The 24,449-nt window shown below is 45.0% G+C and overlaps 1 protein-coding gene across 1 annotated transcript; it reads right to left on the bottom strand.

Moving 5' to 3' along the window:
• Nucleotides 1-8,509: 8,509 nt before the first annotated feature.
• LOC121697668 (dual specificity tyrosine-phosphorylation-regulated kinase 4-like) lies at nt 8,510-11,650 on the bottom strand. The gene is made up of 9 exons (XM_042079308.1): nt 11,557-11,650; nt 10,975-11,115; nt 10,711-10,831; nt 10,442-10,605; nt 9,798-9,934; nt 9,572-9,712; nt 9,090-9,228; nt 8,892-8,973; nt 8,510-8,790 (listed from the first exon to the last, which is right to left on the bottom strand). Exons 1-9 carry the CDS (start codon nt 11,581-11,583, stop codon nt 8,549-8,551), a joined length of 1,194 nt encoding a protein of 397 aa, XP_041935242.1. The 5' UTR covers nt 11,584-11,650; the 3' UTR covers nt 8,510-8,548.
• Between the last annotated feature and the right edge of the window lie 12,799 nt (nt 11,651-24,449).

Raw genomic sequence — 24,449 nt, 5'->3', positions numbered from 1 at the left:
CCATGGTCTCCAGGCTGCCTTAGCAGCGTGAATGAAATCGCGCGCAAGGCAGCATGGGAACACCCAGGCTACATATCGACTAGATATCATTTGAATTGATAACGTGAAGTTGTTTCCACTTCTGACGTCAAAAACGTATGTGTTATATGGGTTATATTACAGCTTAGCAACCAAACTATCTTGTTACTCAGCTTCAGTTAGCTACTGTATCTTGCTGAGAACATAACCTGTCAGAGATCTCGACAAACATGCATAGTAAAATGTAGGTTAACATGACAACACAGATTTTATCCGAATGACACACAGGAAAATTAAATAGCCTTGCCAATTAATGAACTAAATCACACATTCTACTTGCTAGATACACGTTAGCATGGCTAATAACTGCTTAGTGACCAAATAATACTTACAGCATGCGGATGTGATGACCTTACGGTCGGAACAGCCCCTCGTTTCAGTAACAGCAGCTTAGCAAATCCTGCTTAACTGTACAAGGTTTTGAAAACTGCATTCGGTGAAATGTTTTGGAAATTAATAACAGAGTGTCGAACTTTGCAGGGATCTTCTTCTGGTAGAAAAACATTATCCATGCCCCTCGAACTTTTGAATCCTTGGGAAGACTATAGTCTCAGCTTTCTTTGTAGCCTAAGTTTCAACCTGGAACACTGCATTTACGACCGTGGCTCATTTTCGATATCCTTGAAGAACTGTCTGCTTTCTGCTTTATAATTCCTGTGGAAGTAAACGAGCATGCAGCTAAACTAGTGTTTGTCTCATCTTCGCTCTCCATTCACGTTCCTGGGCTGAGAGCACCAGTGGGCTGGTCTGTATGTAAATTTTGAGGCGTGACAAATGTACAGGCCAGAGCCAAATAAGGTACCACCTGCGAGTTTGCGTAAACTCGCAGCTTCGTTTGGATTCGCCCGTTTTATGGCGGGAGTTTAGAATTGTGAGATTTGCATAGGAAGGAGGTGTCGGTGGGGTTTTGAAGTTCTCTGTATGTCCATTTCACCCACTGAACTATCACTATTCATCTATGACAAAGTAAACTCGGTTTTGCATTCTATGACCCCTTTAATGATAGTGAATGCCAGTGCTTTCTGAATGAGAAAACTGTTTGTTTTAAAATGTTAGCTCATAAGCCTGGTAATGGTGTGTAAGCAATTGAGAAAAAACTGTAAATAAAATGAGGCCACTATGGAGGACAACATTTATAAACTGTTATTTATATAAAGATCATATTCATGTTAAGCAGTAACGTTAGAGACAGAAAAAAACATAGACGTGTCCAGACACTGACTTCCTTATACAGAACAACTTGTTTCTATCACAAAGTGCTTCATTCACACCTCTAATTTAAAAGTAAATAACACGTGACATCTTTTGTAGTATACTAGTTGAATATCATAATGTTGACAACAGATTAATTGTGTCAAAATGAACATCTGACTCCTAATAATGTTTCCTATAAATGTTACATTACATTCAGATATGCGGTCAGCTGAGGAGATTTTTGTAAAAATCATTTACGGTCAGAAACCCTAAAAAAGCCCATAAAATATTAGAACTACAATAGACAGGCATAAAATGCTTTCTATTAACAAACAAACAAAAAAAACATGTAAACATATAAAATGGACACAAAACACAAAATAACCAGAAACCATTTTATCTGTCATTACGGAACATACACAGAATTATGATTTCCACCAACTTCAGATAAATAACCACATTCAATTTCCACATTCATAAAACAGCACCTGTGCTGTTACCTGAGTTATCATGAAGTAGTAATTCATCTGCATTTGGCAGCATAGTTTACCATTTCAAAAAGGTCTATGTACCAAGTCTGCCCTTAAAAACAACTGTTTGCACAGGTTAAACAAGGCACTTTTCCATTGAAAGAACTTGTGGTTCATTTAAAGGTGGCCTTGTGTGGTGGAAGACAATGAGATTTACCAGAGGTTATGTGATAAATAAAGCAAAATACATTACAGCTTACAGTTAGCTTGTTGAGGTAACACTCAGCTGAATGGACACAGGCAAAAATGTCAGAATTCAACGTTAACGTATGCCAAGGCATATTTATACTCACATTTAAGGCTGATTTTGCAACCCGTTTTCCAACTATAACTTCCTCTTACAAAAGGGTGGAAAAAGGAAATGGCTTAAAAATCCATTTAGACACAATCAATGAATTCAATCAATTGACAATGATGAGCAAATACGGTATCAATAAACATTTACACACAATATAATTACATATGTATGACACACAATATGTACAGGCATTGCTAATACCGACATCCGATTTTTCATGGGGGGGGGATCAAACCAGAAGGAAGGAGGTGATCAAAGTCACCTAAAAGAAAAACACATGGCCACCAACTGCATGCTCGTCATTTATTAGGGAAGAATGGGATATGGGTGGCTATGGGGAACTGTTATTTTAAGTGAATTATATGGCTGGTGCCATGGGGAGAGATGGGGGTATTGTGGGGGACTGATGGGCAGGTCCCATTGAATCTGTCATGATGGTCAAGCGCAGAGGGGCCCAACAGGCGCAGTGTAGGTGTTATTATCTGCAGTGCTGTAGGCAAAGTCCCAATGTGATGGCAGTTTGGGTAAGTACAATACAGTATGTGGCAGAGGCGAGGATGAGCCAAAGTTTGATTTGGGGATGCCAATGCTGTGGAGGGTCAAATTTGGTCTATTTTTTTTATTATTTAGGAGTGTGTGTGGGGGGGGGGGTTGGTAAAAGCTTAAGGTCAATGATGCTGCTTGTTTATAACATCATAACACGTCACAATCACTCAGGTCAGGAGCATTTCTACTAGTCACTAGATGGAGCCCTCACACTTCAAAGCAAATCATGATCTATCTGGAATTTTAGGCAGTACTCTTTGCATTTTTAGTAGAGAATTACTGTGAGAATATGAGGGATAAGATCTACTCCCATGTTTAAATACTGTAGATGTTCAAATATATCCATGCAAAGCTCAGTTTTAGAGGTCGATTAACTATTATTCTATGCTATTTTTGATAATATAAACCAAAGGTGCGTACGTCAAAAACAACAGTGGTTCAGTGGTCAATTCAGAGAATGGGTGATAAAGGAAGACTTAATTATGTTACAAAGGTGCGTAGATCCCTCTAAGTGATCCGCACTCAATGTTATAATTCTGCTTTAGGTGCATGGTAGGAAGGTTTGGTTAAATTATTTATCCAATTAATTTCCTAAGAATCATTGCAAAGTTGCAACAGATGACAGAATTACAGTGAGAAAGTTAAGGGTTAAGATTGGCTCCCTTGGGTGTTAAAAACAGATGGACAAGTACATTCATGCAAATTTAGAGGTTAGAAACACAGCTCAGTGATTTAATTCAGGCTGTGGGTAATATACACAGGCTGAAATACTTTACAAAGGTGTGCCTGCACTCAATATTTCATCTTAGGTGGGACCTAAGTATATTGCACCAATCATATTGCACCAATCATATTCATCATATTGCACCAATATACTTGCATTAATATATTTGAAATATCTTCAAGATGTTGAATACAATGAGTAGTCTACTAAAGTGCAACATTAGGAGCATGGTATGAAATTTAGAAAGGGGTGGCCGAATATCCAAAGTGTATATCCAATTAATTTCCTACAAACCATTGCAAAGTTGTCATTCAGCAGGTTACCAACTGACATGATGTTTTTGGTCTTTAAAGTTTAAAGGTGAGCACTTTTAATTTGGGAGCCAGGAGGTTACTCAACCTCAGCTGTGTGATAGCACTGTCATTTCCGGACCACACACACACACACACACACACACAAATCAAGCATCATCCTTGACCCTGTAGCCAGTAGGCCTAATGAAGGGCTTCAGTTTGAGGGCAAGGGGTAACTTAGCTGTTAAGTTGTCAATACCTCCTGTGTGTCCAAATATTCCTGAAGTTTGGGTGGATCCGGGCCCTTAGCGTCAAGAATGTAAGGATACACACGAGAAGGATGAGCAAATCAATACCACCTTACCACCCTCAAAAAACAGCCCTAGTGGTTGCCTCTCAGTTGAGGCGGGGCCAGACTTGATCCAGGTCTGAAGTAAGTGTTGTGGCATCCATGGGGGAGGGGATGATAATTTCGGCTGACTTTGGTTTGGCCACCTTGGACCTGCTGCCACCACTGCTGGGGACCTTGATTGCTCCCTCCGCTGTATACTTCCAGGCCGTCGCACCTGGTACAGATTGGTGGTCCAGAGAAGCCAGCTTGTCTCTCCCGGGGCTCTGCCTATCGGTCTTTCCTGCTTGGCCCTGCTTGTAGGACTTAGCAGAGTAGAGTCGGTGAGACGCCTTTGTCCAAAGCGACACATAAATACAAAACAACATAATAATATTTAAAAATGAACAGGGAACAGATTAAAATGTAGGTCAAATATAGTAAGGAGAATAGTTGTAGTACACAATAATATCAGTTCAAGCAATAGCCTAATAAAAAGCAATGTAAAAAAGGGGAAAGGCAATAATAAAACAATAATGTCAATTCAATCAATAATATAAAAACAATGACATGCTAAGACTACATTAAGGAGAATATCAATAATAAACAATAATGTCAAATTAATTAACAGCCCAATTAAAATAAAACAACATTATATAAACCATAACACATAAGCGCTTAAACAACTAAGTATATGTTGAATAGGAATGTCTTTAGACCCCTCTTAAACGACCCAAAACTACCACAGGAACGGAGAGCACTGGGCAGTTCATTCCACCAACATGGAACCACTGAAGAAAAGAGTCTGGAATTAGACCCAGTTTTCATGACTGGTCGACACAACATACGCTCACCAGAAGACCGCAGTGGGCGGTTGGGGATGTAAGGCTTGATTATTGAATTAAAATAACTAGGAGCAGATCTAGTTAGTGTCCTATAGGCCAAAGTGAGAGATTTAAATTTAATTCTGGCTACTATAGGGAGCCAATGGAGAGTAACTAGGAGAAGAGTTACATGTGTCCTCTTTGGCTGATTGAAGACCAGGCGTGCTCCAGCATTTTGAATCAGCTGTAATGATCTTGTTACACAAGCGGGTAAGCCAGCTAATAGTGAATTACAATAGTCCAGCTTAGAGATGACCATGGTCTGAACAAGAAGTTGTGTGGAATCTTGTGTCAGATAAGGTCTGATCTTCCTAATGTTGTAAAGCATAAACCGACATGATTTTGCAATAGAAGCTATATGCTCAGAGAAGTTAAGTCGGTCATCAATTACAACGCCCAAGTTTCGTGCCGATCTAGTTGGGGTCAGTGAAGTTGAGTCAAGCTGGATGTTAATCTGTTGGGGAATAGCTGTTTTAGCTGGAAACACCAAAAACTCTGTTTTTGAGAGATTAAGCTGAAGGTGCCGATCTTTCATCCAGGCTGAAATATCCTTAAGGCATGCAGAAATCCGGTGGGAAACACTAGAGTCATCAGGTGGGAAAGACAGGTAAAGTTGAGTGTCGTCTACATAACAGTGATAGTCAAATCCATGGGAGCGAATGGTATCACCTAAGGAAGTGGTGTAAATAGAGAAAAGCAAGGGTCCTAATACTGATCCCTGAGGCACACCTGTGGTGAGGTCATGAGACTTAGATACCTGTCCCTGCCAAGACACGTTGAAAGAACGCCCTTTAAGGTAAGATTCAAACCAGTCAAGAGCTTTTCCAGAAATTCCCAGTTCAGATAGTATAGATAGGAGAATGTCATGGTTAACAGTATCAAAGGCTGCAGATAAATCTAGTAGAATTAATACTGATGACTGAGCAGAGGACTTAGCTACTCTCAATGCTTCAGTCACAGACAGAAGAGCAGTTTCAGTAGAATGACCACTCTTGAAACCAGACTGCATAGGGTCTAGTAGATTATTCTGATGAAGAAAGTCACAAACTTGCTTGAAGACCACTTTCTCCAAAACCTTTGACAAGAAAGGAAGAAGGGAGACAGGTCTGTAGTTCTTCACCTCAGTTGGATTAAGTGTACTTTTCTTTAGCAGAGGTGTAACCCTAGCCTGTTTAAAAGAATAAGGAACTATTCCAGAACTGAGTGAAGCATTAAATACATGTGTGACTGCTGGTAGAACAGCGGGTGAGATAGACTATAGAAGAGTGGACGGGACAGGATCTAATGGGCATGTTGTTGGACGACATCGCTGAAGCAATTGAGAGACTGCTTCCTCATCAAGAGGAGAGAAAGAGTCAAATGATGCGGTCATACTAACACAAGGCAAAGCCCTCCTTATAGGAGCATCAAACTGAGCACTTATTTTAGCAACTTTTTCAGTGAAAAATATTGCAAAGTCATTTGCTGACAGTGAAGTAGTTGATGGTGGTGGTGGAGGATTGAGAAGAGATTTGAAAGTAGAAAAAAGTTTTCAATCTTGCTTTGATAGAATGCCTTTTTCGCAAGTGTAACAGTGGATGAAAAGGATGACAGCAAAGACTGGTAGTTACTAAGATCATTTCCATCTCTGGATTTACACCATTTCCTCTCAGCAGCTCTAAGTTCCTTTCGTACTGAGACTATACTGTTCGTCAGCCATGGATGGCGAGGTTTAGAACGAGTAGGTCTTGAGGAAAGAGGACATGCTGCATTCAGACAAGATGCCAGTGTAGAGCAGAGAGTCTCTGTAGCGTCATTAACCTCAAGTGCCAAGAATGAGCTAGGAGTAGGTAAAGCAGATGTTACTAATGTTGCAAAATGGTCGCTTGAGAGGCTTCTGAGATTACGCCGGAACGAAATTATCGGAGGAGGAGCTGCTGGGTTATCCAGGAGACGCACAGAGAATCTGATAAAGTGATGATCCGATACATGTAATGGATTAACCAAAACGTTGTCTGTATTACAGTTACGTACCAGAATTAAATCAAGATCTTTACCAGCCTTGTGAGTAGGAGCACTGTGGACACGTGTGATATTAAATGAGGAGAGTAAGGACAGGAAGTCAATTGAAGACGAGTTATCCAAATGAATATTAAAATCGCCAAGGATTAATAATGGGCATGCATCCATTGGAATAGCAGACAGTAGAATGTCCAACTCGTTCACAAAGTTCCCAAGTTGTCCTGGAGGGCGATAAATAACCACCAAGTATAATTTGTATGGCTCAGTTATCATGATGGCATGATATTCAAACGAGTTGTGGACCTGAGCAGGCAGCAACTGTGTAAACCTCCAATCATCAGAGACGAGAAAGCCTGTCCCGCCTCCTCTACCAGACGAACGACTGGTATGCGAAAAAGCATAACTGGTCGACAACACTGCAGGCATGGCCGTATTCTCCGGCCTAATCCACGTCTCTGTAAGCGCAAGCAATTGAAGCGATAACTGTGAGGCCAGAGCAGGAATGAAGTCCGCTTTATTCACTGCAGATTGGCAATTCCACAACCCTACAGAAAAAGTAGGAAAAGCCTGCTGAACTGATTGTTGCCTTTCAACACCAGTACGCTTATTAACCTGACCGGATACAGGGATATGTTGAAGGCACATTATTAGAAGGATTGTCAGCTAACAAGACAAGGTGAGACAAGAGTGAAACTTATCTGAGAGGTGCCTTGCTTGTGGACTCGTCGCAGGTAGACTCGATTAGTCTTGACACGAGTAAGTCTTCACACGAGGATGGCTGCACACGAGCGCTGACGCCTCCGCTGACGCTCCAGCACAATAACCACTTTAAATGCTAGTCCTAATTGATCACGCGGAAAACCACCCCCTCTAAAAACTCACGACACCAAGGCCAGTCTAAGCGCAATTAAACAGACAGCCGTAATGAAAACAATATCAACTACCACTACCCACTACGGCTAATAACTAGTTTACCAACTTGTAACTATGACAACTACATAAACAAATCCCTTAACAACACGAGACTCCCATACAATTAAAACTTACAGCAAGTGCGGACGCAGCTCCAGAAAAAAAACAGTTGAGTTCAGTAAAGCTAACGTTAAGAATCTACTTAGTCCAGCTACACTTAAAAACACCACCCCCTCTAAAAACTCACGACACCAAGGCCAGTCTAAGCGCAATTAAACAGACAGCCATAATGAAAACAATATCAACTACCACTACCCACTATGGCTAAATTACAAATGCCACCATATCCCTCAGTCTACCCTATGTCTGCCCTGTGTTGCCCTATGTTTACCATGTCTCATTTTGGATTCTATGTTTTGTACTGCACTGATACATACGCAAGGCAGCCCCTGATGAAGTCCAGAAAGAGTGGATCAGAGGTCTTCAGAATGCTGGCCAGATCTTTGGAGCCAGTTTTTCTGGTCTTGCCCTTGGTATTGGTGTAGGGCCTTGGTTTGTCATTAGGCTCTGGGGGAGAAAAGGCTCATAGTTTACATGGGGACAAACTCTCATGGGGCCATCTTCTCCTCAGGTCATGTCCTGTAGCATGACTGCACCTGATATCAGGAACTCACCAAAACACTTTTTCGTCCTAGGCGAAGTCTGAAGCATCTCCTCCGGAGGCACTCCCAGCACCTGAGGCACAAACACACCTCAACGATCATGACGTGCAACTGCTGCACTCATTCACAAAATAGAGAACCTGCGTTACATACACGGAACAATTGTTAGACAGTACCTCCATGATGAGGGCAAGCTGGTCCTTCTCATTCTCTCCAGGAAAGCCGGTGTACAGCTCCGCAATGATGCAGCCAAGGCTCCACATATCAATCTCTATGCCATAGCTGCAGCCCAGGATGATCTCAAGGGAGCGGTAGAAGCGGCTCTGGATGTAAGAGTACACTGCAGACAAGAAGGCCCAGAGGTAAGTGGTGAGATGAGAGGGAGACTAGACTGTGGGGATGATGAAGAGGACGAACAGGGAAGGGCTGTGCCTCACACACCTCTCTCATGATCGAAGCAACTAGATCCAAAATCGATCACTTTGATGTTCTGCGAGCCGTTCTGGGTGACAACGATGTTCTCCTGCAACAAACACCCATCAACTCAGCATTGAGATCATGAACAGTAATGGCAGGACATTCTGCATCATGCAAACATTTTTTTTTCAAGCAGATGGATGGGGAGCAATGATAACATACCGGCTTTAGGTCACAGTGGATTATCTTCTCATGATGAAGCATCTGCAGGCACTTAAGGATGGAGTGAGTGAAGCGACGCACTGTGGCTTGGCTGAAGCCCTTATAGCGGTTCTTCTTCATAGTCTCATGGAGGTTATCTCTGAAATCATGGGGGAAAAAAACAAGTGGCTCTTTAAAGGTACAGTATATAGTCACATCAGATGTGCTAAGTGCTCTAATAAAACAACAACAACACGTCATCAATATCCATTTAGCCAATGTATTTTGGTTTTCCTCTAGACCACTAAAGCTAAGTGATTTCTTTTTTTTAAATGTCACATTACATTACAGTATTAAAGTGCCAATTCTTGAATACATTTTGCCGTTGATTATTTTGACCTTATTCTGGAGGCTTAATCATCTTTGGTCACCATCTTTCTCACATGTGGTGAACTAATGAGAAGTTTTCTTAGATTCATTTCCCGGCCGTCCACTAGCCTTACCCCTGGAGCTCAAAGGTGATGCATAGGTGGTCACGGAACATAAAGCACTCCTTCATGTGGATGACATTGAAGTGGTTGTTCCGATCTTTCTTGCGCAAACGATCCAAGATCTTGAGCTCCACCAGGCCTTGTTGCTTGAATCTGTGCCCAAAGCACATGAATTAATAACATAATAGAAATATGTATTGAACTATAGAAAGTATATACATTCATGGAGTCTTTTTACCTTCTTTTGTTGCGAAGAATCTTAACAGCAACCAGTTCTTTGGTCTTATGATCCATACATTTCAGGACTTGACCAAATGATCCCTTTCCAATTACCTCCAGAACTTCATAGCGGTATTGAAGGTGGTCATGCAAAACCTTGAACATCCATAAAGAAAAACAATATTTCATGACAATGCACACCTAAGTATTCGGTTATTATGCAATAATAGGCTGATAATTCTCTTTCCGGGTCCAACGGCTTTCAGAGCCGCTCGTTGTTCTCTATAGACAGTAAAATAAACAATTTTTTCCACTATCAGAGTAGCCTTTAAGAAAATTGTCATCCTACTACTCACTTGTTGACTCAACCTAATAAAATCCTATTTTTCGTGGACCTGGACGTCACCCTTGATTATATCATCTGGCTGCACAGCTGCAGCAATTACTCTGTTAAAGTTAACCGATTTTGTTTAACCCTCACTAAACTGAGGTGATGGTGATAAGGTTTACAAGTAAAAACCGGCTGGCTGCGCTAGTAAACGTTTTTTGAGGAAAAAGCTGTTAGGCCCATGACGTCGGACAACCGAATAAGAGTACACCTCATAAGGAATGATACAATGATGCCTACAGTATGACATCTGCACAGTTCTAAGGACAGGATACCTTGATGTACATGCCATTCTCATCATCAAAGCCATTGTTTTGGGGAGCCCCTTTAATTGCTTCGATCTTCTGGGCATCGAGACCAAGGAAGTAGATCTCCGGAAAGTTGATGATCTCTTCCTGCTCAAACTCCGACAGCTTATCCCTGAATATTTTCAGTGCCTCTGAAAAAACATTTAACAAATAAAACATCAGTCGCCAGAGAGACTCAGTCATTACAGAGATATCCGCTGTCTTTTATCACACAATGCACTTGAATTTCTCTGTACCTCTTGGTGTTAGGGGCAGTGACTTTGCTCCATTGTAGTGTCCTGCACTTGTCCTACTGTTGACGCATTCTGGCAGATTCTCCACTTTGGACCTGAATTTCGAGGTCCGAGGCCTATCGTCCTGTGTAATGGCAGATTCAGATTCAGTCAAACACAGTTCCACTTGGGCTTACCTGTCTGTCTATAATGAAAGCACTTAAGTAATGGACAGTCCTAGTGAAAACCCTGATAGTTTTCCACATGCATCTACCCTGACATGCTTACAGCGCTGGGTGGTGGGATCACAGGAGGAGTATTGTGGATAACAGGAGCAATACGGGGCAGGATGTCCTTATGGCTGCTGGTCTTCAGGGGGTTACGACACACTGGCTTATTCTCCAGATGAGGAAATGTGCCAAGATGGTGCTGAGGGGAAGAGACAGAGATACAGATGAAATGTGAACGGGTGACAACTTTCCTGCAGTATGTAAACGCTCCTGTGGTGTACAGGCGAGGGGAATATAGTGGCAAGACAAAGGGGGGTTTAAAGCATCTAGTCTGCTTATCCAGCTGACTTGCACCCAGGTGTGCCACAGGCACTAACTAGACCTCCTGAGAGGCAGGTAGGGTTACCTGGAATGAGAAAGGGATAGGGACAAAGGCATAGAGGTACAGCACTGACAGGTGCCGTTATGTGTGTGTGTGTGTGTGAGGTGGTAAGGGGTGGGTTTGGTTGGTTCATGGGCAGAGACACCAGTTCTCAGGTAAATTCCTACTCTGTGAGGGGTCGCCCATCCCCCAACTGCACACACTAGGAGAGTGCATCCCAGGGGACACTCTGTGAGGATGGAATGAGAAAGGCCTTACCTGCTGGTAGGGTCTACCAGATACCATGCGTATACCAGATTTCTGGGGTTTGCTCGATCGAAGCCCTTTCCCAGATATCACATGCAAGGCAGTCCCTGAAGTTCCACCGTGGGGTTTGGGACCCGGGGGGCACTCATCCGGCTGTAAAAAAATATTTTCACATCATCACTTTCCTAAAACACAGACTTTCAGCACTGTCCTCACCTCTAAATATTCAACCCTGGCCAATAAGGGACTGGTGGTCACATTGCACTGTTTTGCAATGGTTCTTTTCTTATCTTAGTGATAGATCATTTTCAGTTTCTCCTCTTCCTCTGCCCCTATAAAGTGTGGTGTTCCTCAGGGTTCCATTCCATTTTCCATTCAGGGTATAACATTCAGTATCACTGTTCCTCAGGGTTCCATTTTGGGCCCTCTTTTATTCTCTCTTTATATGCTACCCCTTGGCTACATTTTTAATAAGTATAACATTCAGTATCACTGCTATGCAGATGACACTCAGTTTTACCTGCCTGTTAACACTGATGGCATTTGTTCATTGGAGAATATTTTTAACTGTCTCAGTGACGTCAAACGCTGGATGGCAAGAAATGTTCTTCAACTGAACGAAAGTAAAACTGATATAATTATTTGTGGCCCTCCAAGTGATGTTTCTATCTTGAAAAATGCACTAGGACCTCTTTCTGCAAACTGCCACAGTGAAATCAAGAATTTCTGGGTTTTCTTTGACTCTTTAAATTTTAATAAGCAAGTAAATAGTGTGGTCAAAGGCAGCTTCTCTAGTTAAGAACCATTGCAAAACTGAAGCCCTTTCTGTCCTCCGATCTTGAAACTCTTATACATGCTTTTGTGGTAAAAATTATTTGTAAGAACATACTGTATTCAAATGTAATCTGATGAAGTTGTCTCCCTCATATTTGCATTAACTGCTGTACCTGGTCAAGACACGCCACCATTTGCAAATCAAGTCTTTTGTCATGTACAACGACCCAGCTTTTGTCTTATGCCAGACTCCACCATAGGTGGTCGGCGCCAATTAAGCACACATATGTCCGGGGCGTGTCTGACCTTTTCTACTGGACTAGACAAAGACCCTGCTAACAGAATATAAGGCTCTGAGAAACGACAATCGGGAGGTGACTTGAGGCAACTTGTTTCATGTTTCTCCTCCGAGCCGGCTTGTAATAAACCTGGGAACGTTTCCCTTTCTTAACACATCTCAGTTCGGTTTTGCTTCCACGTTATTTGTAATTTCTCACCACACTTTCATAACATCTAGACTAGATTATTGTAATTCATTATATGCAGGCCTGACCCACTCCACTCTCAACAGACTTCAGCTAGTTCAAAATGCAGCAGCTAGATTATTAAGTGGCTCTAAGAAACGTGAGCATATAACTCCTGTGTTGGCTAAGCTGCACTGGTTACCTGTGGAGCATAGAGTTAATTTAAAAATTTTACTTTTTGTCTCCAAACAAGGGCGTAGGTTTGGTGTGAGCTTTTGGGACACTACCCACTACCCCCCCCTAAAAAAAAAAAACAAAAGGCACTCAACTCTTTCACCAGCCACTATAGATATATAAAATGATTAAAATTATGTGCTACTGTCCAACTACTATCCATGATTGAAATGTGTTACTGTCCAACTTGATCTACCTATACTGTGTAGTCTACATAATCTGATTTTAATATGTACAGATATGCAGGCTATATTTAACATTTAACATTTATTTTCTATTTGTGTCAGACACCAAACAGGACGAGGACCACAATTGCGTCACGTTCAAAAGTTTATTTAAGGGTTGGGGGTTTCAGGGGTTCCGGGGGGGGTACAGGAGTTCCAAGAGTCTGCGTGTGTGTGTTCCCCCAGTAGCCGAACAGCGAAGGCAGGAGCTGGATGATCCGGGAAGTCCTGGGGGAAACACACACACACAACAGCAATTGAAACGAAGCAGCAGTACAGTCAAGGACTAGGCGGTATTCGTAGAAGAGGGACGGAAGGCAGGTCAAGATTACCGGGGCTGGAGAACACAGAAGTAGTCGAGCGGGTCCGGGATCACAGGCAAAGAGTCAGAGGCGTTTTCAATAAACAGGCAGGTAACTGGTGCTGGTTGCAGACGATCTGACAAGTGTGGACTGAAAAGCAAGGCTTTATATAGAGGGCATGATGAGTGGTGAATGCAGTGCAGCTGGTAGGTAACGAGGGTGAGGCAGAGCAGAGCAGGAACAGGTGGAGGTCATCAGACTTCAATCAGCACGTGTACCAGGCAGAGAGAGAGCTCATGACAGAACCCCCCCCCTAAGGGACGGCCCCAGAAGTCCCCAAGAGTGACACCACGTCGGGAGGGCGGAGGGGAGCCGGTGGAGGGCTAGAATTCCTCCGAGCGGTCCGAGTGAACATCCTCATCCTCGGAGGGAGCTGGAGGGTCGTGGACAGAAGACGGGACAGGTACCGAGACAGGGTCAGGGTCAGGCACATGACAGGAAGCCGGGCGGGCAGGACGGTTAGGGACCCCTCTGGGGCGGCCCCTACGGATTGCAGGTTGATCAGGATGCAGACGGTGGAAGTCGGCGATGAGTGTCCGGTCCACAATCCGACTGGCTGGCACCCACGTTCTCTCCTCAGGTCCATAGCCCTCCCAGTCGACGAGATACTGGAGGCCCCTACCTCGCCGTCTGGACCGAAGCAGGCGTCGAACGGTGTACACCAGCCCACCGTCAACGAGGCGAGGAGGAGGAGGAGGAAGCGGCACGGGGACCAGCGGGCTTTCATGCGTCGGCTTGACTTTCGAAACATGGAAAGTAGGGTGCACCCTCATGGAGGTTGGCAACTGGAGCCGGACTGCGGTTGGGCTGATGACCCTCTGGATAGGGAACGGGCCGAGGAATCGAGGTGCCAGTTTACGCGATTCCACCCGCAGTGGGAGATCCTTGGCTGACAGCCACACCTTCTGGCCAACACGGTAGGCGGGTGCCGGCGATCTTCGGCGGTTAGCCCCAGTGGCATAGCTGACAGCTGACTTGAGTAGCGTGGCACGAGCTTGTGACCAGGTACGACGGCAACGGCGGGCATAGGCGAGGGCAGACGGGCAGGACACATCTCCTTCCTGGCTGGGGAACAGGGGGGGCTGGTAGCCATACACACACTGGAAAGGTGACATACCAGTGGCAGAACAGGTGAGGGAGTTGTGAGCATACTCTATCCACATCAGTTGTTGTGCCCAAGCCTGGGGTTTGCGAGAAACCATGTACCGCAGCGCCTTCTCCAGCTCCTGGTTTGCCCGCTCGGATTGACCATTGGACTGGGGGTGGAACCCAGAGGTGAGACTCACTGTGGCCCCTAGAAGACGGCAGAACTCCTTCCAGAATGTAGAGGTAAATTGCGGGCCTCGGTCAGAGACAACATCCCTGGGCAGCCCGTGTAGACGGAAGACATGATCAAGAACAGCCTGGGCAGTCTCTCTGGCAGATGGCAGTTTAGGGAGGGGAATGAAGTGTGCCATCTTGCTAAACCGGTCAACCACAGTGAGAATGACAGTCATCCCACCTGATGGTGGGAGGCCAGTTACAAAGTCCAAGGAGACGTGGGACCAGGGTCGTGTGGGCACAGGCAAGGGCTGGAGTAAACCAGCGGGGGGCCGAGTGGAGGACTTGTTCTGATTGCAGGTGGGGCAGGCACGGACGAATTCTCGGACATCCCTTCTCAAAGACGACCACCAAAAGCGCTGGGCAAGGAGATGGCAGGTGCGGGCGGAGCCCGGGTGGCAGGCAAGGCGGGAGTTGTGTCCCCACTGTATGACCCGGGACCTCAAATTATCTGGGACGAAGAGACGACCGTCTGGGCATGCACTGGGACTGGGATGGTCACGGAGGGCCTCTTGAATTTCCTCCTCGATATCCCAGGTCAGGGCAGCTACGACGCAGGGATCGGGCAGAATTGATGCAGGTTCCTGGGAAGGGGCGTCATCCTTATGAAACTGACGGGAGAGAGCGTCCGGCTTGGTGTTCCGAGAACCTGGGCGGTATGACAGGGTGAAGTTGAATCTGGTGAAAAACAAGGCCCAGCGGGACTGTCTGGGGTTAAGACGTTTGGCATTGCGGATGTATTCGAGGTTTTTGTGATCGGTCCAGACCAGGAACGGAACTGTGGACCCCTCCAGCCAGTGACGCCACTCCTCCAGGGCAAGCTTGACAGCCAACAGCTCACGGTTTCCAACATCATAATTGCGCTCTGCAGGTGAAAGCCGGCGAGAGAAAAATGCACAGGGGTGCAACTTGTTGTCCTCCTCTGCCCGTTGAGAGAGTATGGCCCCGACTCCCACGTCTGAGGCATCCACCTCGACAACGAACTGCCGGTCTGAATCCGGCATCTGGAGGATGGGGGCAGTGGTGAACCGGGCCTTGAGGGTATGAAAGGCTGTGTTGGCCTCTGGGGTCCAGGAAAAGGGGTGTTTGATGCTGGTCAGAGCTGTGAGGGGAGCGGCGACGGAGCTGTAGTTCCGGATGAATTTCCGGTAGAAATTGGCAAAACCGAGGAATTGCTGCAGCTTCTTCCTATTCCCCGGAACTGGCCAGGAGGTAACTGCCGAGACCTTTGCGGGGTCCATCTGGATATTGCCTTCAGCGACGATGTATCCCAGGAATGACACAGTCTGAGCATGGAACTCGCATTTCTCCGCCTTGACATAGAGAGAGTTCTCCAGGAGCCGTCGAAGAACCAGCTGGACATGACGGGTGTGTTCGGACAGAGTTCTGGAGAAAATTAAGATGTCGTCCAGGTACACGAAGACGAATTTATTCAGCATGTCCCGCAGCACATCATTCACCAGCGCCTGGAATACCGCTGGGGCGTTGGTGAGGCCAAATGGCATTACCAGGTACTCATAATGGCCGGTGTGGGTGTTGAATGCTGTCTTCCACTCGTCACCCTCCCTTACTCGCACTAGGTGGTAAGCATTTCTAAGGTCCAGTTTGGTGAAAATAGTGGATCCCTGGAGCAATTCAAAAGCAGAGGTGAGTAAAGGCAGAGGGTACCGGTTCTTCACTGTGACATCATTCAGACCTCGATAATCAATGCAGGGGCGAAGAGAACCATCTTTCTTTCCCACAAAGAAGAACCCGGCACCAGCAGGAGAGGAAGACGGGCGGATGAGTCCAGCTGCCAGGGAGTCCCTGATGTAATCCTCCATAGTTTTTCTTTCAGGAGGGGATAGTGAGTAGAGGTGACCTTTGGGTGGAGCAGTCCCAGGGAGGAGATCAATGGCACAGTCGTACGGACGGTGTGGGGGCAGAGATGTGGCTTTGGTCTTGTTGAACACCTCTCGGAGGCCATGGTAACATTCAGGGACATTAGAAATGTCGTGGGCAATGCTGGGGGGCAGAGGTGGGACCAAGTCACTGTTTGGCAAGTCACAAGTAAGTCCCAAGTCTTAGCACTCAAGTCCAAGTCAAGTCCCAAGTAAATACAGAGAAGGGCAAGTCGAGTCCAAGTCCAAGTCTCATCAAAGCCAAGTCGAGTCCAAGTCCAAGTCCCAATCTTTTTCAAGTCCTGAACAAGTCATCAGGTACTCTTCACTTAATAATGGCATTATTAGACTATCGATCATAATTTTAACACTTCCATCTAATCCACAGATTTTTTTTTATAAATACAGATTAAAATATGTTCAATGTTTCTGTCTTGAAATCTTTTACGATATATGCATGCGCATACAATATACACATGTGCATACCTGAGTAATCTGTACAAAACGGATAGCTACATGACAAATAAAAATATTGTTTTTCCAAATTTCGGAGCCCACTGTAAGGATGAGTAATAATTTGACTGATGGCATTTCACTGCGCTAGGCCACAGATTTGCCTGCAAACAATTTATTAGGCTGTCTGCCAGTGGCGACTCATAAGGGAAGCCAAGGTCAACACTTTTATATTATTTAAAAGATAATAATGACACAGTAATTTTGTTTTAAAGTATTCATTTCTTAAGAAATACTACACATGTGATGCTGTTTATCTCATTTGTAAATGGTGCACTGTCACTAAGCCCATTGTGTGCCACTGTCCACACATTCTCATAATGATCTTTTTTACCAGCTCCATTCCTATGGCTAGTCCACAAACTCAAACATTGTTTGTGCCACATGAATAGCACAATATTAACAATGATAAGCATTATATTAAGTTGGCACAAACAGCTTTCATTCCTTTGGAAATAGATGCATGTATGACATGATGCTTGCTTGACATTTTCTGTTTGCAATTAAATGTGAATTATGAGCCTGGTAGCCAGTAGCCACCTAGCTAGCTGAGTGGAATGCGTTTCAATCGGCATATCAATGTGCATGTAAACAAATTATTGAATAGGCCTACTTCAAGACTCACCATTTCCATTAAACAAAGGCAAAGACAACTCTTCATATTCTTGTCCACTTTCCAAATCACAGTGAGTGCAGCCTATGTCATAGTGACCTGGATCTCATAGTTTTTAACAGTAGTGAGAACCGGATAAATCCGCAATTTCCCCTAATCTCGTATTTGTTGCCTTCATGATTTCCTTTTATACGTTTCTTATATTTAAAAGAAAATATCAATCATCATCAACAATGACAAGCCAGCTGGAACCTGCCACTCGTTTTCTCTCCCTCTCGTGCGTGCTTAGATGGGGTTCTCAATTAAATGGAGTAGGCTAGCATAAGTTCAAGTTGGATCTTAATGGAGAGGACTCGAAAAGTATCATCTTTATGTAACATGCTGTTGGTGCATTTTGACATTGTAAACGTTCTCTAACAAGAGTGCAAATCAGTTTGCAGTAAAGCTACTAGTTATTAGCTAAATGTTGGTCGTTTCTCTGTCTCTTGGTGCCCTACAGTGCGTAACGCATGTGGGGGTAGCGGCAGCACTGAACTGTGCTCTGGACTGGCCGCTTGTCTCCGCTATTTTTTTTTTTTTAGTCGCGGAGGGAAAGCATCTCTGGGGTGACTGGTCCACGATCAGGAAATTTAGTTTTTGACTCGAGACATGTCAAGTCGTCACAAGTCAAAGAGGCAAAGTCCGAGTCAAGTCTCGAGTGAATAGTATTCAAGTCCAAGTCGAGTCGCAAGTCATGCCGAATTTTATCAAGTCAAGTCTGAAGTCATTAAAATCATGACTCGAGTCTGACTCGAGTCCAAGTCATGTGACTCGAGTCCACATGTCTGCTGGGGGGTACTGTGCCGGGGGGCAGCGAGGCAGCACGCAAACAGGTCAGGTGGCAGGCATTTCCCCACTCTTTCACAGTTCCGGAGGCCCAATCGAGGTGAGGATTGTGGAGACGGAGCCAAGGGTAGCCCAGGATTAGGGGTTGGCCTGGAGAGCTGAGCAGGTGGAAGCGGATGGTCTCTCGGTGGTTTCCTGACACCATCATTGAGATGGGGGCTGTGATGCTGGTAACTGTGCCAATTGCGTGACCGTCCAGGGCCCGGGCTGGAACAGGAGTGGACAAGCGATGGCTTTCCAAGCCCAGCTGACGAGCAAGTCCTGTGTCAATAATGTTTGCTTCTGCGCCAGAGTCCACCAGGGCTGCCAGGGTGTGGGTGGAATCAGACAGGTGAAGACAGACTTGGATGAGGGGTTTACGGCTGATGGAGGGCTGAATGTTCATTGAGCTCATCCGGATTCCTCCTACATCTGGTGAGCTCCGGCTTTTGCTGGACAGGTGGCGACTCGATGACCATCACCACCACAGTACAGGCACAAGTTGGAGGTGATGCGTCGCTGGCGCTCTGCAGGGGTTAGGGAGGTGCGGCCGATCTCCATCGGTTCAGACTGGTCCGGCTGGCTAGATGGTGTGGCAGGTGCGGACAGAAGGGCAGTTGGGACACTCCGTGTGCTGGTGGATGGACTCTGGCGCCCTCTCTCATGACGGCGGGCCTGGATCCTGCGGTCAATGCGGACAGCCAGAGCAATGGCTTCATCAAGAGTGGGGGGTTGATCATGGGAAACCAGCTCGTCCTTTATGTAGTCCGCCAGGTTGTGGAGGAAAGCATCCACCAATGCTTCCATGTTCCAGGAGCTCCGACTTGCCACGGTTCGAAAGTCGATGGAGTAATCCGCAACAGTCCTTCTGCCTTGGCGAATACTCATCAGGATCCGAGATGCCTCGGCTATTGTGGATTCCAAATCGAATACCTTGAGCATCTCCTCTGCGAATAGGTTGAAGGTTGCACATGCTGGGGTCTGGCGCTCGAACTCCGCCGTTCCCCAGAGTCGAGCTCGGCCCGTCAGGTGAGTGATCACGTAACCGACCCTCGCCCCTTCAGTGGCAAAAGTCCTGGGTTGCAGGGTAAACTGGACACGGCAGCTCGTCAGGAACGCCCGTACCTGGGTTGGGTCGCCGCTGAACCGCTCTGGATTGCCGATCCTGGGTTCTGGGACTCCGGCAGCCACGGTAGCAGTGGACTGGGCAGGAGACTCGGGTGCTGGGCCGGTGAGCAGGCTGGCTGGGGCTGGGCCGGTGGGAGCAGGCAGAGGAGAAAGGTTGGTGAGAAGTTGAATGATCATTGCAAGTTGTTGCTGTTGCTGCTGGAACTGCTGACGCTGGCTCAAGCCGGCTTGAAGTAGGGAGGCAATGTCAGCAGTGTTGCGGTTTACCTCTCTCTCTGTCTCTTCCAGGCGTTGCATGGCGGTGGGTGGTTCTGGTTCGTCGGTTTCCATGCTGGTTCGACCGTGCGCTGGGTCCATGTTTGGTCAGATCGTACTGTCAGACACCAAACAGGACGAGGACCACAATTGCGTCACGTTCAAAAGTTTATTTAAGGGTTGGGGGTTTCAGGGGTTCCGGGGGGGGTACAGGAGTTCCAAGAGTCTGCGTGTGTGTGTTCCCCCAGTAGCCGAACAGCGAAGGCAGGAGCTGGATGATCCGGGAAGTCCTGGGGGAAACACACACACAACAGCAATTGAAACGAAGCAGCAGTACAGTCAAGGACTAGGCGGTATTCGTAGAAGAGGGACGGAAGGCAGGTCAAGATTACCGGGGCTGGAGAACACAGAAGTAGTCGAGCGGGTCCGGGATCACAGGCAAAGAGTCAGAGGCGTTTTCAATAAACAGGCAGGTAACTGGTGCTGGTTGCAGACGATCTGACAAGTGTGGACTGAAAAGCAAGGCTTTATATAGAGGGCATGATGAGTGGTGAATGCAGTGCAGCTGGTAGGTAACGAGGGTGAGGCAGAGCAGAGCAGGAACAGGTGGAGGTCATCAGACTTCAATCAGCACGTGTACCAGGCAGAGAGAGAGCTCATGACAATTTGGTCTGTTATGAAATCATACATTGACCCATTTAAGCACAGCTCAGTTTTAAGAAACTTAAATACATGCATGCTTAGCATTTTGTGAAAAGAAATCATTAAGGCTACATTGACAAACTCTTAACCGTGAGCTGCCTATATATTCTCTGATTCTAATATTTACAGATATCTAGGCGATGTAAGCACAGCTCAGTTTTAAGAAATGCTTAAAGGGGTCATAGAATGCAAAACCGAGTTTACTTTGTCATAGATGAATAGTGATAGTTCAGTGGGTGAAATGGACATACAGAGAACTTCAAAACCCCACCGACACCTCCTTCCTATGCAAATCTCACAATTCTAAACTCCCGCCATAAAACGGGCGAATCCAAACGAAGCTGCGAGTTTACGCAAACTCGCAGGTGGTACCTTACTTGGCTCTGGCCTGTACATTTGTCACACCTCAAAATTTACATACAGACCAGCCCACTGGTGCTCTCAGCCCAGGAACGTGAATGGAGAGCGAAGATGAGACAAACACTAGTTTAGCTGCATGCTCGTTTACTTCCACAGGAATTATAAAGCAGAAAGCAGACAGTTCTTCAAGGATATCGAAAATGAGCCACAGTCATAAATGCAGTGTTCCAGGTTGAAACTTAGGCTACAAAGAAAGCTGAGACTATAGTCTTCCCAAGGATTCAAAAGTTCGAGGGGCATGGATAATGTTTTTCTGCCAGAAGAAGATCCCTGCAAAGTTCGACACTCTGTTATTAATTTGCAAAACATTTCACCGAAGGCAGTTTTCAAAACCTTGTACAGTTAAGCAGGATTTGCTAAGCTGCTGTTACTGAAACGAGGGGCTGTTCCGAACGTAAGGTCATCACAACCGCATGCTGTAAGTATTATTTGGTCGCTAAGCAGTTATTAGCCATGCTAACGTGTATCTAGCAAGTAGAATGTGTGATTTAGTTCATTAATTGGCAAGGCTATTTAATTTTCCTGTGTGTCATTCGGATAAAACCTGTGTTGTCATGTTAACCTACATTTTACTATGCATGTTTGTCGAGATCTCTGACAGGTTATGTTCTCAGCAAGATACAGTAGCTAACTGAAGCTGAGTAACAAGATAGTTTGGTTGCTAAGCTGTAATATAACCCATATAACACATACGTTTTTGACGTCAGAAGTGGAAACAACTTCACATTATCAATTCAAATGATATCTAGTCGATATGTAGCCTGGGTGTTCCCATGCTGCCTTGCGCGCGATTTGATTCACGCTGCTAAGGCAGCCTGGAGACCATGGAGCAAATTTTCGCCTGAGATAGGGAACCAATCACAGAACAGGGGGGAAAGCAAGACGATGGTGAGCTATGCACAGACGCATTTGATAGACATCCGTGGCTCCCAATAAACGGATCTGGGCATTTTTTCCAAATACGAGAAAATGAACGTTTGGTTCCCAGACCACGTCTCATTGAGAAGTGGTGGCGCTAGCCAGGCTAGTCGATGTGTTGAAAACCGTGTTGTCTAGATACAATGGATTTATTTGCACGTTCTTATTTTAGAACATTACAAGAACGGCAGCATGCCAAACAGATGCTCTAAGTGTGGCATCTTGCGGAGCTTAGAATATTAGCAAATGCTTTTGCTGTGAGTTAACAGCTTGGTGTGTGCATGCAAAAGTGACTTTCACTTGTGTTACAACATTTCTGTTGTTTGGTTTAGGTTTTATCTAGCAGCCATGCACTTCAATGACAATGCTGAGTCCCCACAACAGAAGACAGCCAAGGAGAAACTATGTACAGACTTGCCAAACAATTTGTAAGTTTAATAAAAATATATGTTTTTATTACAAACAACAAATCAAAATGTGCAACAGTATAGGCACTAAAAAGAACTTATCGATTCACACACAACAGGCTGTCTTAGACCTGATGCTACTGGTGTCAATCATCATCAGTACTGTAAACAAAGCGAACTGCACGAACTGCACAGAGCTCCTGCCCAGCTAACTGGACGTCCTGTTGTAAGATCGCATATTACCACTACAATAATGTATGTAACTCCTAATCAGATGACCTATTCACCAGGAGAATATACTTACTGACTAAAACGAGTACTTTCCTTGCAAGCAGCACTCCTTTCACTACAGCATAGCCTGAACTGCCCACGACGGGCTACAAACTTTTCAGCTAGTTTCTAACTGGACATCTTGACAAAAATTGCACAAGGGTACAAGTTGTAAAACATTTGTTTGTGTGCAAATGAATAACTTCTGTTGCTTACAATGCTAAAAACGAACCTAATACAATGTTTAGCTTAGTCTACGACACTAACTAACGTGCGAGTATTACAGCTAGCTAACTGGGCTACGAGTGGCAAACTCAAGTAAATGACAAAACTTAGCACTCTGAAGTAGTCATTTCCAATCTATGGGCGACTGGTTGCTCCTCTATTTCAGATTCTTCCTTTGATTCAGGCTCAAATATGCTGTTCAACACCTGTCTCCATAGTATTTCCACCTTGGCTGTTTCAGTGAGTGCTGTCGGCCATGTTTGCCTCTTTGCTCCGGAGCTTCGCTCGTTGTAAACCAACCAATCAGCACGCAGGTCATCTAAATATTCATGAGCATACCATAAAAGGAAGAAAACCTCTCGTTTCATTCTAGGGCTTTTAACCAGGCTTGCATTAGGGCGCACAGAACAGCACATATGCCATTTTCAGCCCAACCAATGTTACACACCCTATTCAGAGACCTTAAGGACCAGCACAAAATACCCTATATCATCATTCTATCACCCCTTTAACTCAAGACATCACAACTCAAACCCAATTAGTACTCAATTCTCCAGCTGCAAACACAACAGTCAAAAATGATTCACATATCATAACCTCTAGGTTTAGATTAAAGGATCATGAGTCAGTTCACTTGTTTGGGATGTTTTGGACCCCCAAAGACCTTTCTTCAGTAGTTTTTTTTTATTGTTACATACTGGTAAAGTCATGACATTATTTTACTGTTTACCATTCTTTAGTATCAGTTGCATATTTCACAGTACATTTAAATACTATAATACTTTTCCACAGAATTTCAGTTAAGATAATTTTACTACAGTGGGAAGTAAAGAATTATGAAATTTGAATATGTTGTATACATGAATGTGTTTTGAGGGCTTGAAGGCAAAGTGTTTTATTTTCAGCAAGATTGCATAAAGAGTTTGGTTTTGGCCTAAGTTTTAAGGGTTGAGTGGGATGTTATGGATTTATATTAAGAGCTTTGGGAGATGGAGCATAATATCAAGGAAATTTGAAATACCTCATCGACCCCTATTTAAAAAACCACACATTATGCAATAGGGAGCCAGAATCAGAATACAAACCAAAACACTTTAGTAGCTTCACCTAAGAAGTAGCAGAACAACAGGATTCTGCATCCTGCTGCACAATTATTTACTGTGTAAGGGTGTGTGTTAGCCTAGAAATCTAGACGCGCTCTAATCTTGATACGGGTCTGGCTCCTCAGGCCAGGGCCGGTTCTAGCCCTTTGGTTGCCCTAGGCGAGATTGAGTTTTGCGCGCTTTCATGCGTTCATTGAACGTCCGCGGTGCTGTAATGGAAACCTTATTG

Source organism: Alosa sapidissima, chromosome 22 (genome assembly GCF_018492685.1).
Source record: "Alosa sapidissima isolate fAloSap1 chromosome 22, fAloSap1.pri, whole genome shotgun sequence".
Classification (NCBI taxonomy): Eukaryota; Metazoa; Chordata; class Actinopteri; order Clupeiformes; family Clupeidae; genus Alosa; species Alosa sapidissima.
Note: the sequence above shows the minus strand (reverse complement) of the source record. Positions and strands in the feature narration are given on the sequence as shown.

Coding starts and splice junctions, on each gene's coding strand:
- LOC121697668 (XM_042079308.1), bottom strand. CDS start 11,583: ATGGTATCTGGTAGACCCTACCAGCAG. Junction 11,116..11,556: donor CTGGTAGACCCTACCAGCAG/GTAAGGCCTTTC, acceptor TCTTCCCCTCAG/CACCATCTTGGCACATTTCC. Junction 9,935..10,441: donor AGAATGGCATGTACATCAAG/GTATCCTGTCCT, acceptor TGGATGTTCAAG/GTTTTGCATGACCACCTTCA.